Raw genomic sequence first — 19232 nt, forward strand, 5'->3', positions numbered from 1 at the left:
CATACAAGCCATTTAGAATATCATAACATAAAGTAAAAGAAATAAGTGGAAATTTAAAACATTTAAATACAATCGAAGTCTTTATAAAACGAAGCGGAAGTCTAAACAATTGTCTTAAACCATCTGAACATCATGAGTAAAGTCTTGGGACACAACCCATACAATAGTCCAAGACATAAAAGAGAGTGGTGATCACATCCTTGAATCCAATGAAGACTCACCAAATCTTCACTTCCTTGAGTTATTATGATCCTAGCCACGAGAATGAGTGTCGACATCGCCGGACCCTACATTTGATAAGAATGTAGGAAAATTATGCGTTAATACAATCAAGTATTAAATATGATGGCTAGACATAAACATAATAGTTTGTCAATACAAAGCATTAGCATATTAAATGCACATAAATAATCATCATAATAAGAAAGAAATACTTCTCAAGTAACCTTACTCATCCTTAGTCAAGACTTGGGTCATCCGCCTCTAGTCAACTTACCTCATGGAAGGCATATCAAGAAACAATCCAAGCTATTCATTCTTCACAACATTATCTACAACATTCAAACTTACTTTTAAAGACATGGGGATTCACCTATTTGCCTAACTTACAAAGGCTAATGGGTATTCTCTTCTTACCTTAATTACTTTTAGATCTTGGGTACTCGCCTTCACAATCTCATCATATGATGTGGGTACTCGCCTCCACACCATTTATCATATAATGCGAGTACTCGCCTCCACATTATTTCATATGGATTATGGGTACTCGCCTCCATGTCCATTCATCATAGTAAGAACGTGGGGACTCACCTCTTGTTCAATTCTAAGGAGTATGGGAATCACCTCATATCTTTTCATATAGAGATCAAGGGTAATCGCCTCTAGCCTCATCAATTACATCAACTTTTAGTCTTGATTCATTTTAGGTGAGCAATCCTTTCAACCTAGAATCATTCATGTGAGAATGCCTTTCACATTCATACATTCATACTTAGTCGATTCATGGGGGAAGTATCCCTTCCTCTACAATAACATTAATTACCAACATCCTAAGCTTTGCTCTCAAAGCCCTAGATTTCATTATCATTAATTAAGCTTTATTCTCAAGATATTGTAATCATAATTCATCAATACTATAAGGATACATTTAAACCCACAAAGTTCCCTTTCATGGCATCAACCCAACTATATCAATTCTAGGTTAGAATCATGAAATAAGAATGGGTACATCTTCTCGTGATGAAGGTTGGCGACTTTTCATCTAACTTTCTTTCCCTTCTTTCTTTGCAACATGGATGTGACTTTTGACTTTTTTTTTTACTCCTATTTTTCACTTTCTTCTTTTTCTTTTATTTCTTTCAACACTTTTCTTTTGCTTCTTTTGCACAAAGTCACATCCTCTTTCATACTTTTTCTCTCTTCAACACCAAACTCTTTTCATCCCCTTTTTTTTCATTTGGTTTCCTTTATCATAGCCACCCTCAACTTATGCATTTTGCATTAGTTGAGGTGCACAATGTCCGATGTCAGACCAGGGCCAAGAGCAAGGTAACTTTTGGGCTTAGCCACCCTCAACTTAGGCTTTTGGCCTAAGTCAAGGTGCACATGTCCAAGGAGGGACTGGGGCCAAGACAATGTTTTTAAGGGAAGGTGAGTTAGGTGAATCAAAAGAATTGGTCAATTTTAGGCTCAAATATTTGGATCAAAAGGGAATAATGCTATCATTTGGTTAGATCATTTTAGGTTTAAGTGGACTAATTTGAACAATGGCCTATGATCATTTCCTAACTTCTAGCCTAGATTATCTTAGCAGGACCAACGGGTCAAGTTCTAGATTGGCACAAAATTGTCTGAACAATCAACCATTCTCACACACTCTTGGCACATAGTTTTATTATCAGATTACCCAGTTCAAGTTTTTAGCTTAAGTTATGAGATCAAGGTTGTTCTTTATCATGTCATACTCAGAGCCAACACATTCAACTCATTCTAGCCTACAGAGTTTAAGCTAGAATGAGTTTAGGCTACAAAATTCTTAATTATGCCAGCATGCTTCATTATTTCTCATTGTTCTACACATACAATCCTAAAACATGCCAGTTCAGTAGAAATTAAACAGTCTCTTGGGGAAAAAAAACACAGGCAAGAAAATCCCAAGAGAGGATTATGAGTTGGGTTACTCAGACTTCAGCCTATCACTCACAATCCATTTACCCCACCCCCAACAAAATAGAGTGCAATTGTCCCTAGTGCACAAAAATAACCAATAAAGAGTAGGGTCAAGGTGAAGCAAACCTGTGGCGCAAATGCGCCGAAAACCTCAACAAGCGGGTGGGTTCGATTTCCCGGAGCCCGCTTAAACAACACTTGGATCACCCTCAGTAGTGCCCACATCATCTATCACAACACCATTAGTAGTTCTATTAGTCACGCTAACTGCACCATCAGTGGTGCTAACATCATCTCCCACGACAATCATGGTCTCAGTGGTGGGCCTAGAACTTGAGGCTCCAATAATACTCTCACGAGCCCTCTACTGGCGCAACTCCTCATCTATAATGGAGGCTCTCCTAGCCTGCTCATTCTGCTGGCATTCCCACTTCCTAGCTCGAGCATCCTCAATGGTGTCAGAAATGTGACTAGAGCGGTGCCTCTTCCCTCGAGCACGGGTAGGCTCGGGCTGTGCTATGTCATCGTTGAATAAGGCATCAAGAACTGTGTCATTAGCCAATGTAGTAGGTGCATACTCTGGCTTATTTGTGGGAGGGGTTATGATGGAATCAAGGTTGGCTTGGAGGCTGTCCAACTCGGTCCGAATAGATGAGAGATCTGTGACGAGGCCTAAATGCTTAATCAAGCTCTGGACCTCTGAAACTTCAATCAAGACCTCATTTAGGCCTAAAATCATCCTTCGAATCCAACATAACTCTCAAAATTCTTATTCGAGCATCTGAACCCTGAATGTTTACTAAAATAAACCCAAAACCTAAAATTTCACAAAGTTCCAGCATAAGACCTCAAATCCTAAAAAAAGACTCTGAATTTGAATGTGACAACACTCTTCGACCAATCTCCACATTCTAGAACTGATGAAATTGATAAAAAATTTATTCTGACACTCAAAACTTCAATAACTACATTTTAACAACTTTAGCCGTTTGAAATAGAAAACTTTGAAAATTCACAACTTTGTACTCAAAGCTCAAAATCAATTTTAAAATTCATTCAAAAATAATTCAGGGTCACTATAGAAAAGGATAAAATGCTACTTTTATAAAAATTTCCAAAAATTACCTTTCTAGTTTTTACAAAACATATTAATTAATAAGTGCATCAGATATCATCCTCGTTAGGAGATAATATTTAATTTCAAAATAATTAAGGACTTAAATTGACGTATATGTAAAATTAAATTGTTAAATTTAATATTTTTGTATTCAAATTTAACTTATGTTGTATCGTACATGATATGAGGATAAGAAATTAATAAAACATGGTATATCAACTAAGAAACCTATTGAGAGGAATAATTTTTTTATTTTAGGACATAAAGTTATAGTTGAATTACTTTATAGGAAAAAAATTTAAAATAATTTTAGTGAAATCTTTTCAATATTTGAATGACTTTTAAGGAAATTATATCAAACACACACCAAAACTATTCAAAAGAAAGATTACACGAATTTGCCTTCAATTCTACCTCCCAAAAAAGCATTTAAAAGAAACAAAGTTAATTTTCTTACCAACTCTGAAATAGACTAGTATATATCTAAACAATTTCTTTTTACTCTCACTTTGTCTTCTCCGCCTGCTGAGTTCATTCTATTAGAAGAAGATTCTTAATCCAGCTCAGCTACTACAAATAAGTTTGAGGTTTAGACTTATGCCTTCTTAATTTCATTGATCTATCTATATATCTTCTATTATTAAATTATCTAGGTTCTTGATTCTTTTTTTCTATTATTATTATTATTATTATTATTATTATTATTATTATTATTTTCTTACTATTTTATGGATGAAAGTTCTAGTACATCTAGAAGGAAAGAGAGCAGATCGATCACTTTGGGTTTGACCAAATTAAAAAAAATAAAATTATTGACATGGTGAAAATAAATTTAACTTGTGATAGATCTAAAGGTAGCAACCACTTTAGCAATTTCCTTGTACAAAGAAGTCTTTAAAATTGATTTTTCTCAAAATTCATAATTTTTTTTGAAATAAATTTAAATATAAGAAGCTATTTTTTTTATCACTAATCCAATGAATCTTGAGAGATGCATGCTTGCAATAGATCGAAATCTATAATTTTTCTTATGACGGATCTAAGCCCCCCTTCTCTATTTATCTAAGCATTTATTTTTATTTCAAGGATGCAAGTTCTAATAAAGTAGATAGATCATCTTAGGTTTGACCATCAAAAGATAAATGATTGTTGCTTTGAGTGGAGATTAATTTAATTTGTGATAGATGTAGAAGTTGTGGGCGCCTTTAATTTTTTTTTTTTTTAAGAGAAATTTTAAATTTGATATTTTCCAAATTTTAAAACTTTTTTTAGGAAGAATTTTTGATAAAGAATGATTTATTTTTATCATACATCCAATATATTTAGTAAATCGTTTGAGATGTATGACCAGAACAATAATTGATCTTGATCTTGTTACAGTATGTATACATTGATGGACAAGCATCTTTTACTTTGACTCTTTTTTCTGTGGGTGATCTAGCATTTTGATTAAGTTGTTAAGATGTTACTTGACACGTATATATAAATTACTAGCAATCTAGCAATTTTCATCATTTTTTGAATTTTTTTTTCTATTACTTCACAAAATATTTTGTCTTACAAAAGATCTAACTAAGCTTTTTTGTTTTTTTACTAGAGTATGGATAACCAAAGCAAAATTCATGGTGATGAAGACGCAATGTTAATGGATGTTCCCATATCTGTTATCACACCTCAAAAATCAAAAGTTGATGATTTAGAGGTAAGCCTTAAAAAGTTCCTCTAATTATAAGGTGCTTATTTTTTTTCCTTATAAGCCATGTACACTATTTTTTTGATGGGTACTTGAACAACTTTTTGATGTTAATTGTGTTATGAAAGAAAAGAATACATTTGAATCGTATCATAACAATAACATCTAAATAGTTCTATAAATAAAAATAAATTAAATGTTTGACATCACCTTGCTACAAAATCAAGTAATGAGAAAATCTCAAACTTCTACCCTTGTTTAAACACATAATAGATGAAAGTGTTTTGATCCATTTATACCCACATGAACATTGAAATAACATTGAATTAACGTTGAGAATCTGACTTAAATCGCTACTACTCTTATTTTTTTTAATAAATACATATATTAAAAAGATAAATTAATTTGTATTACCGTTGAAACTACTGTTTCTTTTAACAAGAAAAGAAAGTAAAACTTTCTTATAATGTGAAGATGCTTGAAAAATGATAAAGAAATTTGAACTTCCCAAGGAAATCATTGTTTCTATTATTGAAAACCTAAGACCAATGGAAAATCACCTTTTTTTTTATTTTGTGGGGAGTATTCCGAAACTCTTATTAAGGTTTTAAAATGTTATAACACACATATAAATTACAATCAAGTTAGAATTTTGATCTTTATTTTATTTAAAGGAAAACTTTTTGATAGTCTCCTCCAATATAATTAGTTCACACAATTTTTGATTTTACGAAATAAATAACAAATTATTTTATATTTTCTACTAGAATATGGATACGCTCTTCAAAGTAGATGTTGAAGATGCAATAGTGGCGATTTCCATATCATCTGTCGCACCTCAAGATGATGTTTTAGAGGTAAGCTTTTGAAAAGTTTCTTCACTGTTTAGCTTACATATTTTAAGGTGCTTAGTTCTGTTCCTTTTAATACATGTAAAAATAATATTTTGATGCATTTGGGAATAAGTTTTTTAATGTTAGTTGTCTTAAAGAATAAAGAAAAACATTTTTCTTTCTAGAGCCAAAGCATCTGAGGCACATAAAACCAACAACATTTAACTATAGTATTAGAAGTTCTCTAACAAGTCTAAGCTTCATTTGTCGTTTTAAGAGTATAAGGCGTCTAAATATGGATGCATATGTAAATGATAAGACATGTATTAAGAATATCTGAATTAACATCTCAATGTTAAGATGGTGTATTAAGATCTGAATAATAAATAATACGTTTGTTATTGTACTCGTTAACATCCTCAGACTCAAAAACATAGAACCATCGAGGATTCATCTTAGTAACTCTCCAAAATAGATCATGCTCATCTCTCGTCATCACCGGTCCAGTCATTGTTCATGAAAATAGCCCTATCTCATAAACCTTGTCCATCCATGAAGCCATATCAACAACATACTGGACCCATAAATAATGCCCTGTCAAAATTTCGGGTGCCACTCCAATCCCTACCAAACCCCTCAACAAAGTCAATACTTGAATGACTACATTTGATGAAGTCAGAGCAAGCGCAACAATCTCCTAAACTAGNTACTGAAAGTTGAAAGTAAGAAAGCTTAGTTAAATGAAAGTTCTTTCAACATTTGCATATGCCTTTCTTATAAAGAGAACAGGACTTACTCCCGTGTTGCCCTGTCAATATTTCGGGTGCCACTCCAGTCCCTACCAAACCCCTCAACAAAGTTAATACTTGAATGACTACATCTGATGAAGTCAGAGCTAGCGCAACAATCTCCTAAACTAGTGCCATTTCTTTCTTTTCTACCATATTAAAGATTATTTAGAAGTGTGGGGACTTGGACTTGTCTCTAACCTGGTCAACAGCTGGGGTGTTAGCCTTGGCTGGTGTTGCTGCCCTTATTATCTCCACTATCACGCATCACAATAGTAACTGCCGGCTCAAGTGCCTCAACTATAGCTTCTCCTGAACGTATCCACATCATTTGTGAGAGAAAAAGTGAATGTTATATACCAATTTGGATCACCATGGATAAAGTAATAACACGATCAAAGAACCTAAAGATTTGATCCCAATTTTGTCACAATCTAAGACACACTAACTCCACAGTGGGCGAACCATATTTTACCAACTAAGCAATACTATAACCGACTCATTTAAAAATATTAAGACAAGACATTAAGTCTCAAGAATAATAGATTAAGAAATGTGAATGTATAAATTATTATAACTTCAGAATCCAAAAGTCATCATATATGAGTTCAACTAAAATACTTGAGAAGAGTAATAAATAAATAAATAAAATATTTTTTGAAAGAGATAAACACCAGTCCCCAAGAAAATCTGTGGCAGCCTGAAAAGGAGTAACTCATCATCACATAAGAAGTGCAACTGCTTCGAATGTGGGGCCTCGTGAAAGATTCTAGATCATAGTCTGCGCTCAAACAAAATTGCAATAGTAACATTAGTACAAACACCAATATACTAGTAAGTATCATAGGCATTTAAATCCAACAAACAAGTAGACATGTAAATCCAACAAGAAGGTAGACATAATATCAAGTCAAGTAGTCGACATCCACCAGGTCGATAATCTCACTTCCGATATATTAATGTCGACACATCACTAGATATATAAGTCACCAGAAAAGAAACAATAAAATTACAAACTCAAAATAATATAAGCGTTCACACACAAATATGCAATTACATCCACACTGAGTTATATCGAAAAAGTTTCTGCATCTCATTAGTCTCATCTGTGACTCACTCAATCATACATACTAAAAGACTTTAATCTTTTCCAACTATTCATGAGCCCCTATCTATTCATGTACCATACCTGTGTGGTACTCGATCCATTACACAATCATAAATCATATTGAAATGGTATTCATCACCCACAACTGCTTATTCATAAGCTCACATCGAAATTGAGTCACTCATCATCAGAATAGTGTCTATATATATATATATATCTTAGTATGTTATCTGTTCTTCACAGACTTACAATACACACAAGTAACTAATCAAAGTCTAATTCAAGGTAAATCATAACCTAACATCAACTGAAGAACTTTAATTGAGCAAGCTAATTCACTTTGAGCCATTCATTTCCTCAAAGTCTAAAACAAATAAATTTAAAAGTATTTAATTATCTACTATTCAAACAGTGGCCTTGAAAATTTTCAAACCCACTTCTTTCTACCCTTTCTCAAGGTCTAATATATAACCTAAGGGTTATTTCATGATACAATAGTTTTCCATGATCACAATAGCCTAATTCATAGAGTTTATACTCTATTAATTAACCCCTTTAAAGAACTTTATATGCTAAATTAATTCATTTTTATGGGACTGTAGGTTCTCACTACATCATGAACAAGACTTAACTCATCAACAGAAAATGAATGCAACAAGCATGAAGAATACTTGGTTCATACTTTTAATCACTCTCAGAGTCTCTTCTAGAGGTCTATATGACTAGGTCACCTCCTAACATAACACGACATAACATTACATCACAACACAAACCATATAGATTAAACAAGAGATATAAGTTTTTATACCCTCCCTATCTTTGGCGTCTTATTAGATAAGTCACTATGGGGACTCCAACTAAATATTTTAAAACATTATATGCTACTTTATGGTTGTGACGACTAGCGGTGGTAATAGTGAATGTCAATTGATGATGGTGTGCTAACTAATATTGGCGTTATGGATAGTACTTATTGGTAATGATGGTTGTAGTAGTTTATGGTAGTATTACCGGGGTGGTTAATAGTTAATGATAGTGATGAATGATGACGGTGGTTGGAAATATATATAGTTGTGAGTGGTTACTTATGATGGTGATTGTCGATAATGCTCGATGATTTTATTATAATGATGATTGATGAAAATAATAATTGTAAATGATAGCTAGTGGTGTTGTAGTTGATTTAGGGATGGTAGTGGTGGTCGTTGATGATGGCAGTTGTGGGCGGTTGATGGTAGTAGTTGATAATGATGGACAATTATGATGATGATTGATAATGATGGAGTATGGAGCTAGCAATGAATGGATAGAATTAGTGAACTGTAATGTATTTAGAAACCTTTGAATAGACATATCAATGATATTAGACTTTGTTATAGATCTAATCATTTATACCTATCCAGATCCAACAAATGGCCGCATCATAACAAAATGTACTTGATGATTGAGGTTCAAACCTAAAAAACATACATATTTAATGGATGAGATTTGAATGATTAAAATTAAATCTTAATTAATGCAAACAAAAGAGACCTAAATTCTACTATTTACTAGTAGATATCACCCATACACATTTTTTTTTCCGTTGTGCGATATTCTTAGTTAAGTATGCATTATGTCAAAAGCTGATAAGTCTTCAGAGAAAACCTTCTTTCATATGATATTTAATACTTCTACTTACCACATTTTCACACGAATAGATCGATTCATCTATAGAACAACCCATGATATGACCAAACTATCTCAAATGATCTTTTCATATTTTAACATTTCTGAAAAAATGTATACAATTTTTTTGAATAGGGAGGATAATTATATCAATAATAACTAGGTAGATTCATTTCACATATCATGATAATGGATAATATAGTAGTTTTTCAATTTGGAAATTTATCATAACCACTAGTAAATCTAGGTCAGAATAGAAGAGATCAATCCTCGTAGTTTTGGCCAAATTAAAAGAGAAATAATTGCTATTGTGGTGAGGATTAATTTAGTATGTGATAGATGTTGTGACAACTTTTAACAATTTCATTATAAAAAGAAGCTTTTAAAATTGATTTTATCCAAAAATATAACTTTCTTAGAAAAAGATTTGGATTTAGGATGAATTTTTTTTTTGTAACACATTCAATGAATTTAATGAAATTTAAAAGATGCAAGACCACAAACATCAATGATCTTGTTATAGAATGTATAATATCGATGGACAAATATTTTTTATTTGGGTATTGTAGAACTTTGATTAAGTTCTTAAAATATTACTTGAAATATAGTAAGTGAGCTATTTATATCTCTTTTGAAAGCCTTCTCCATCACTTCATACAAGTTTTCATTTTACAAGAGATCTAACTAATTTTTTCATATTTTTTACTTGGATATGAATAAGCACAACAAAGTTGGTGATGAAGATGCAACATTAAGGGAAGTTCCCATATCTTTTTTCGCACCTCAAGAATCAAAAGATGATGTTGTTGAGGTAAGCTTTTTAAAAGTTCCTCCAATTATAAGGTGTTAGTTTTTGTCCTTTTGAGATGTGTATAAAAAACTTTTGATGGATTCTTGAACAACTTGTTAATGTTAATTGTGTTATGAAAGAAGGAAAAATAATCTTCTCTAGAACTAAGACATAAGGATTACATCACAACATCAATGTTTGAATATTTCATATAGATAAATATAAGTCTAAATTCTATTTTCTAATTTTATTGTTTTTAGTTACGTCCTACATTCATGCCAAAAAATGATAGGTCTTTCAAGACAACTTTCGTCCATACGGTATTATTCACTATTATAAAATTAATGGGTATAATGTATGAAGAGAGTTTTTATTTTTAGAGAGATTTTTTTAAGCATAAACATATGTAAATATTTTTTATTCATTTGGAAACAACTTTCTTAATGTTAGTCGTCTAATGGAAGAAAGATAAGGATTTTCTTTCTAAAGCTAAAACACTTGAATCGCATAACAACAACAAAATTTAACTATTTATCAATCCCAAACAAGTTAAAATTGATTATATGAATCCTCATTTCTCCATTTAAGCAAAATTAATCACGACATAGTCATACAAATAAAAGTAGAAGTAAAAAATATGTTAAATGCATATAAGTAATAGTAATAATGATAATAGTAGTTTGAGAATTTCTCTAACAAGGCTAAGGCCTCATATTTGTTTTAAGTGTATATTGAAGATGTCTAAATCTGAATGTATATTTGACTGATAAGATGTGCATTAGCAATCTCTTTATAGACTATTCAATATTAAGACAATGTATTAAAATATGAATGCTAAATAATAAGGTTACTCATTATTGAACATAAAATATTTAAAATGGTTATTTATTTAAAGTTTAAGAAGCACAAAGTTTAGGGAAAATGAAAAAAATGATACAATCTATGACCAAATTAGTAGTAATGTACTCATACTTTATGGAGGACATAGTATCCACTTGAGTATTTTTTAAGCATCCGTTTGACATTTATCAATTGTGATACAAGATAAAACTTAATTATGGAAGCATATAATGATTCATGAGATTAAATTTCAAAAGATTCATTTGATTACTTCGAGAAAAAATTGAAGTGTGAATGAAAGGATCTCCATTTTTACTTTGTTCGAAGAGTGTAAGTAAGTGAAAATGATCAAACCCCTTTGTTTGTACCTTTTGATCAACAAGTGTGTACAAACGAAATAACAAAACTTTTATTTTTTTATTTATCCCACCCGATAATGCCAAATAAGTTCTTTAAAAAATATTCGGGGGGAGGGTCATAGGACCGCCATAAAATATGAGTGTGTTATAAAAAAATCGGTCATAGTAAATGTGTCTTATAAACCATTTAATCTAAAATTTAAGAAACTAAAATTAATTTAAAACTACAAAAATATATTTTTTAAAAATTATATGATGGTTGATGGTTGTGCTAACTAGCTACATTGGTGGTGGATGTCAACTGAGGATGGTGTATTGACTAATGATGGTGTTGTTGATAGAAGCTATTGATAGTGATGGTGGTAGAAGTTGAATGTAGTAGTTTGGTGGTGGTTGATAGTTGCACAATAGTGATAACTAATGATTGTGGTGATAGATGATGGTGGCTAACAATATAATTGTGACTTATCATAGTGATTGCCGATAAAGTTCGATGATTTTTATCCCAATTATGATTGGTGCCAATAATAATTGTAAATAATAGATGATGGTGGCTATGATGCATGAAGAACATTTTTATTTTTAGTGACTATTTTTTTCAAGTATTAAAAACATATAAATATTTTTTTTTCCAAATCGAAATCATACATGACTTAGAAAATTACTATTTTTTCACCTCAGTATAAAATATGTGAGATAATGAAAAAAAATCAAACATCTACCCGTGATTAAACTCACCATATACAAAAGTCTTTTGAGCCATTTATACCCATATAAAAAAGTTAGATTAATAAACATCCATGTGAGATGAAATCGTGATATAAAATTAAGTTAAGTTTTATGTGGACATGTAATTTAAATTTTTAAGTTGTATTTTGGCTCATAAAAATAAAATCTCCATAAGTTATTAAACTATCAAAATACCCCAAATTATTTGTTACAATCTTATCAAATAAGAAAAAGTTCATAACAAAAGTATAATACACTATAAAAAAGTTTTTCTAAAAAAAAAAATACAACATTTATTGATTGAACTTTAATTTAGTTCAATAAAATGGTAACATTAAACATGAGTTGTAGTGTAGTACTCTTTAATATAATTGAACATTGTCAATATCTTTAGTAATTATATCATCATGTTCATATTTCGTAAATATTTTATTACTCCTTTGGTATTCTTGCACAATATTATGTAGATACATGATTTTTTTTTATATAAAGTATAAACTTGTGCGTCAATTTTTGTAGTTGAAAATGTGACATCATGATATAAAATTTCCAAATCAAATATTTTTTGGAGAATTTGGGATTTCATCTGATAATTTGAAATCATGAGATGAAATCACTTGTCCAAATACTGATTTTCATCTCATGATTTCAAATCACAAGATGAAATCACATATCCAAATGCCTACAAATTAAGCATCATAATTTTGATGAAAATTGAACAAAATTAAATTAACATAGAGCACTTGACTTACTATCATTACTCCTCTTAAACTATGCTATAGATAAATATATTAAAATACAAATTAGTTTGTGTAATTAACTATTGAAACTATAATTTCTTTTAACAAGAATAGAAAGTAACCTTTTTTATGTGAGAATGCTATAAGAGTTACAAAGAAATTAAACTTGAGTTTTTTCAAGAATATCATTGCATTTGTTATTGAAAGCATAAGATTTACGAAAAAACATCTATTTCTTTCTATTTTGTGATATTCTAGAACTTTATTAAGTATTAAAATATTAATTAATGTATATATATATATATATATATAAATTACTAGCATACTAGCAATTTCATCATTATTTCGTTAGATGATATCTTTTTTATTGTTTCCTCCAATATTACTTCACACAATTTTTAATTTTACATAATATATAACTAAGTATTTATTTTCTACCAGAAAATGGATAAGCACCACAAAGTTGATCGTAGAGATGCAATAATGGCAATTCCGATATCTTCTGTTGCACCACAAGCTGGTGTGTCATTGGTAAGCTTTAAAAAAATTCTTTATTGTTTAACATACTTATTATAAGGTATTTAGTTCTTCTTCTATTAAGACAGGTATACAAATCTTTTGTTCTATTCGATAAGAACTTTTCTAGTATTAGTAATCTTACGGAAGAAAGATAATTTTTTTCTAGAGCTAGCACATCTAAGTCACATAACAATAACATTTAACTATATCTCAATTCAAAAAAAATGAATTTGGCTATATGAATCCTCATTTCTCTATTTAAACTAAACTGATCATGCTATAGTGACATAAATAAAAAAAAAGTAAAACAATAATTTGAATACATATAAGTAATAGTAATAGTTGTAGTGTATTAGAAGTTTTCTAGCAAGTTTAAATCCTCATTTTTTTATGATTATATATAAGACGTCAAAATCTGAATGCATATCTGAATGATAGAAGTGCATGAATCTTTGAATAGACATCTCAATATTAAGAGAATGCATTAAGATCTGAATGCTAAAAAATATGTCTGCTTATTACTGTACATCTTTTAGTTTAAGAATTTCCTTAGAAATAGAAGCCTTTAAAATTAATTTTCACCCAAAATATTAATTTGGTTAGAATGAAATTCTGATTTTGGATGGAACTTTTCATCTAACATTCAATTATTTAGTGAAACTTTAGAGATGCATAGCCACAACCATCATTGATGTTGTTACAAAATGCATAAGATTGATGGACAAGTATTTTTTAGGGCATTCTAGCACTTTGTGTGTGTATATATATATATATATATATATATCTTACTAGCAAACAAGCGATTTTGGTGTTTTTTTGAGAACCTTCTTAATTACTTCACACAATTTTTCAGTTTATAAAATATCTAATTATTTTTTTCATACTAAAATATGAATAAGCTGGATCGAATGGATGGTGATGAGGATGCAACATTAACAGAAGTTCCTATATCTTTTATCGCACTGGAAAAAGCAAAGGTTGATGTTTTACAGGTACACTTTTGAAAAGTTCTTCTCTTTTTTGTTTTGAAAGGTTCTTCCAATTATAAGTTGATTGTTTTTTTCCTTTTATGACATGTACACAAATCTTTTGATGAATTCTTGAACAATTTTTTAATAATAATGGTTTTATGAAAACACGAGAAATGTTCTTCTCTAAAGCTAAATGGTATGAATTGTATTATAACAACAACATTTAAATAAGCTATATCGATAATAATAATAATAAAAAACAACAACAAATCAAGTGTAATCTCATGAAATGGGGTTCTCAATTACTTCACACAATTTTTCAGTTTATAAAATATCTAATTATTTTTTCCATACTAGAATATGGATAAGCAGGACCAAAATGATGGTGATGAGGATGCAACATTAACAGAAGTTCCTATATCTTTTATCGCACTGGAAAAAGCAAATGTTGATGTTTTGCAGGTACACTTTTGAAAAGTTCTTTTCTTTTAGTTTTGAAAGGTTCTTCCAATTATAGATTTGCTTTTTTTTCCTTTTAAAACATGTACAGAAATCTTTTGATGAATTCTTGAACAACTTTTTAATATTAATAATTTTATGAAAACAGTAGAAATGTTCTTCTCTAAAGCTAAAAGATATGAATTGTATTACAACAACAACATTTAAATATGCCATATCGATAATAATAATAAAAAACAACAATAAACCCAGTGTAATCCGATGAAATGGGGTTTGCGAAGAATAAAGTTTACACATACCTTACCATTACCTTGGAAGTAGAGTAGTTGTTTCTGATAAACCCTTAGCTCAAAGAAAAAATAGTCCAAAGCAGTATATATATATATATATAATAGTAACAATAATAATACTTTTAAAGGTCATCTAACAAGCTAATTCTAGAGTTTCATTCAAAATTAATCGTACAAATACGTCGGAAACAATTATAGGCCTGACCTAACCTTCTAGACAAAAATAGAAGAAACATACTTCATTGTATTGTGCTGTCCATGCCATGATCCTTTAGAATATAAAATGTGGATGCTTCAATATTTTGTGTATTACTTGATGACAAAATGTTGATTCTCCCCACTTTGTCCAGATAATTACCTTTTGAGAATGGATATTTGATAAATTTGAATTCCATAACTAATGTTTTGATTGCAGAATGAAATGCTACCAAAAAATATGCATTACATTCATACACATACATTTGAACATAGAAAGCGAAATTGGATCATCAAGAATATTTCTCGCCCAGGTGGTTTAATAATTGATTATGTAAGTTTTCTTTTGATTAATATACATGTTTTCCTGCCAACAAAACCTACCAACAAAAATCGATTATATTTTTTATTTGATGAAATTATGACAAAATAAATATTCTATAATTGTCGGCAAACAGGTCTACCATCATTTGGAGACAAACAAAAAGTTTCTATCTTTGATAGAGGTTTACAAATTTCTTGTATATGGGGAAGTTCCTGAAATAACGAAGAGATTAAGAGAAAATGAAGAACCATTGCAGGTTAGCTCAAAAATATTATATTAGAATTAATAGTGAGATCGACTCTTTATGCATGATCATTAAAATGATTTAATTTGCAGGTGACACCGAGACGTAAACCACATGTGCGCGGTAAAAAATTGATAAAAAAATATGTAGTTGGAACATGTATCGAATCTTGCAACGGGATTTACATTAAAAATCGGGGAGAAGCTAACTACTTATCCGAACGTGACATCCCTTCAAACATTGGTAAGCAAAGTTAAGAAAGTCACAATAAAACATATATTGTTCCTCTATATATTGTTTTTATTATTATTGTTTGTATTTTCACGTTCATTGTCCTTGCCCTAGTTAATTCTTATAATTTTTATTTTTTATGGCCAGAAAAAAAGAGAAAAAGAGAAAACGAAGATTTATATGGGCATCACCAGGTGAACTTGGGAGATGATGAAACACGTGGCAACTCAGGAGATGCTGCATTAAGTACTCCCGTACACTCTTTTCTTTACCTTTGGGATTTTGAGCTCATACCCGAGGCACACAATGAAAATCTTTCCTAGAAAATTTGTAATTGTATTAGTTTTTCAACTGAATATTGAAGAAAGTTATTTGTCTTAGATTATTTATGAAAAATATAAAATTATGACTGTATCGTAATGTGCATTATGCTTAAAGTTTTCGTTTTCCCATTTCTAAGACTAACAATTTTGTTTAGAAAAATTTATAGTACTATTTTTGTCCCAATATTATTGTTTATATTAATAATCGTAAATATAATAAAATTGTTTTACATGTTGATTGGACTTTTCCCCCTTTATTGAAAGACAAAATTGTCATTTTGTTATAAATATAGTGAATGTTTATCTTTTAGAGAAAATTAGGAATCCTAACTTTTGGACCAAGTCAATTTTTTACTATAAATAAAAGGGGGATTTTCTTCTTATTTTATAGTTTTACAATACACTATCAGCATGAGACTACCATCTAAATATTGAAGACTAAGATATGATATTTCTCAAGAAAGTTATCCAATTATGAAGGCATTTGTTTGATTGATTTTGCTACAACACATATTATATTCAAAAACGAAAAGTATTTTTCTCATTTAAGTATGGGAAAGATAAATGTTACCATAATTTTTGGTAGTACTAATTTGATAGAGGGCTTCCGAAGAGTCATTATAATTTTGCCTAAGAGAGATAAACTCATCATAGATAATGCTATATTTTCTCCTATGTTTCGGAGAAACTTGTTGAGTTTAAGATATTTGTGAACATTATTATCATATCAAGACAATGGATGAAATTAATCATGAATATCTTGGTATCACCAAGAATGTTTCTGGACAAACATGTGTTATATATAAGTTTCATGCTTTAACTTTTAGCTTGTATTCTACAAAGATTAGTGTAATTGAGACACATTCTATAGTAAACCAGAAATTTACTAATCTCAATACTGTCATACGTTGACATGATTGTATGTGACATCCTGGATTTATAACGATAATATGAATTATAACAAGTTAATCGGACATTCATTAAAGAACTTGAAGATTCTTTTTAATTGTGAGTTTTCTTGTACAATTTGTTATCAAGACAAGTAAATTGTGAGAAATCACCAATAAAAATTGTGATAGAGTCCCCTACGTTCTTGGAACATATACATGAGGATATTTGTGGACCTATTCATCCACCTAGTGGGTCGTTTAAATTCTTTATGATCCTAATAGATGCTTCTTTGAGATGGTCTCATGTCTTAATATTGTCATCTCACAATTTGGACTTTGCAAAATTGTTTGGACTGTAATACCCCCAAAATTTCTAAGCTAAGGTCCTAACCATTCTTTATTTACGTGCAAGATTGTATCAAGTAATTTTCAAATTTCTCATCGGTATAAATGTCACGCCCCGAGCTACCCCCGAGACGCGGACACAGGACCTAGGATCACAAGTGATCCCAAGCTAACCCTGTTGGCATGATCATGAGCATACTAAAGATAATAAATTGATGCGGAAGCTAATTCAGAAATAAATCTGAAAAGATGGGGAATACCCATACACTGTAACTAAATATATCAAATCTGAGAGTTTAATTCAAAAGAGATATCAAACTCAAACTACTAAGCTGAATCTAACTATGTCTGAAATAAGCCTCTAAACTGACTAGAAATGTTGGGACATGCCCCAACTAGGTCTAGCAAAAAATGAAACTAAAGACTAAAAGCGATAAAGATAAACATGTCACTAGTCCTCGAAGAATGAGGACTCACCACTGATGCATCTGAACTGGAGATCGGAAATCGATCTAAGCGTGATCTGGATGCTGAGAACCTGAACCTACATCACGAGAAGATGTAGCGCACGTATGCGTCAGTACTTGAGAGGTACTAAGCATGCAGGATAGAGTAAAGCTGCAATAACATATAACTGAACAAAGCAATAAAACAATGAAATCATCTGAACATGATATAGATTTTGAAATACTGAATACTGAGCTAACTGATGCAATGACCAAATTTATAACATGCTGAGACTGAATACTGATTGTACTGAAATATGGTTAATTCAAAAGAGTCTGACTGAACTGTGGGAGCTACTAATAACCGACATAAAACCACATGAGCTAAATGTGGAGTCCGATGTATACGCCCCATCGAGAGGACCCAATATACCCTGCCAGAGGTATAGAGGCATGCTGGCGTGATCACTAAACTGATGTTGCCCACCGAGGGGACGTACACCTTCGTGGCTCGTAGTTCTGGGACTATATGGGTACGCTGAACCCTAGTCCAACTCAGTATTATGCTACTCCCAATGAATTAAGTAGTTAACTGGTTATGACTGAATTTTTGTAAATACTAGATAGCTTGAACTGAACATGCAAACTGAGAATGCAACAATTAATCTGATAATGATGCATTCATAAACTGAGGCATGTATAACTGAATACTAAAATATCTGACCTAGCATGTGTAATTCAAGAACTAAAGAAATACATACCTAGGGTTCCGAAATTCATGCGATAAACTGAGCAATAACATGATAGTCTGATTTGGAACATTTAAATAATTAATTCATGATGATCTGTTCAAATTCTAGAAACCCTAGGTTTGTTCATAATCATGGAATCAAGAATCTGACTAAATTCTAGGAGCCTAATGGGCGAAAGGAACCCACTAGTGAAATCCCACATACCTGGTGACGAATTCCACAGAGAAATCTTTTGATTTTGGGGCTGGAACTGAAGGAACCTTGCTGCGTNAGGAACCTAATGGGCGAAAGGAACCCACTAGTGAAATCCCACATACCTGGTGACGAATTCCACAGAGAAATCTTTTGATTTTGGGGCTGGAACTGAAGGAACCTTGCTGCGTTCTTGAACTAGGGTTCTTGACCTTT

The 19232-nt window shown here is 31.0% G+C and overlaps 1 protein-coding gene across 1 annotated transcript; it reads left to right on the forward strand.

The window, feature by feature from the left end:
- Positions 1-4886: 4886 nt before the first annotated feature.
- LOC125874877 (uncharacterized) lies at positions 4887-16391 on the forward strand. Its single transcript, XM_049555922.1, has 10 exons — positions 4887-4988; positions 5747-5836; positions 10098-10187; positions 13276-13364; positions 14240-14345; positions 14682-14786; positions 15489-15602; positions 15727-15849; positions 15930-16080; positions 16216-16391. The coding sequence occupies exons 1-10, from the start codon at positions 4887-4889 to the stop codon at positions 16389-16391; spliced, it is 1146 nt and encodes a 381-aa protein (XP_049411879.1).
- The last annotated feature ends 2841 nt before the right edge of the window (positions 16392-19232 follow it).

Source organism: Solanum stenotomum, chromosome 8 (assembly GCF_019186545.1).
Source record: "Solanum stenotomum isolate F172 chromosome 8, ASM1918654v1, whole genome shotgun sequence".
In the NCBI taxonomy this organism is placed as follows: domain Eukaryota; kingdom Viridiplantae; phylum Streptophyta; class Magnoliopsida; order Solanales; family Solanaceae; genus Solanum; species Solanum stenotomum.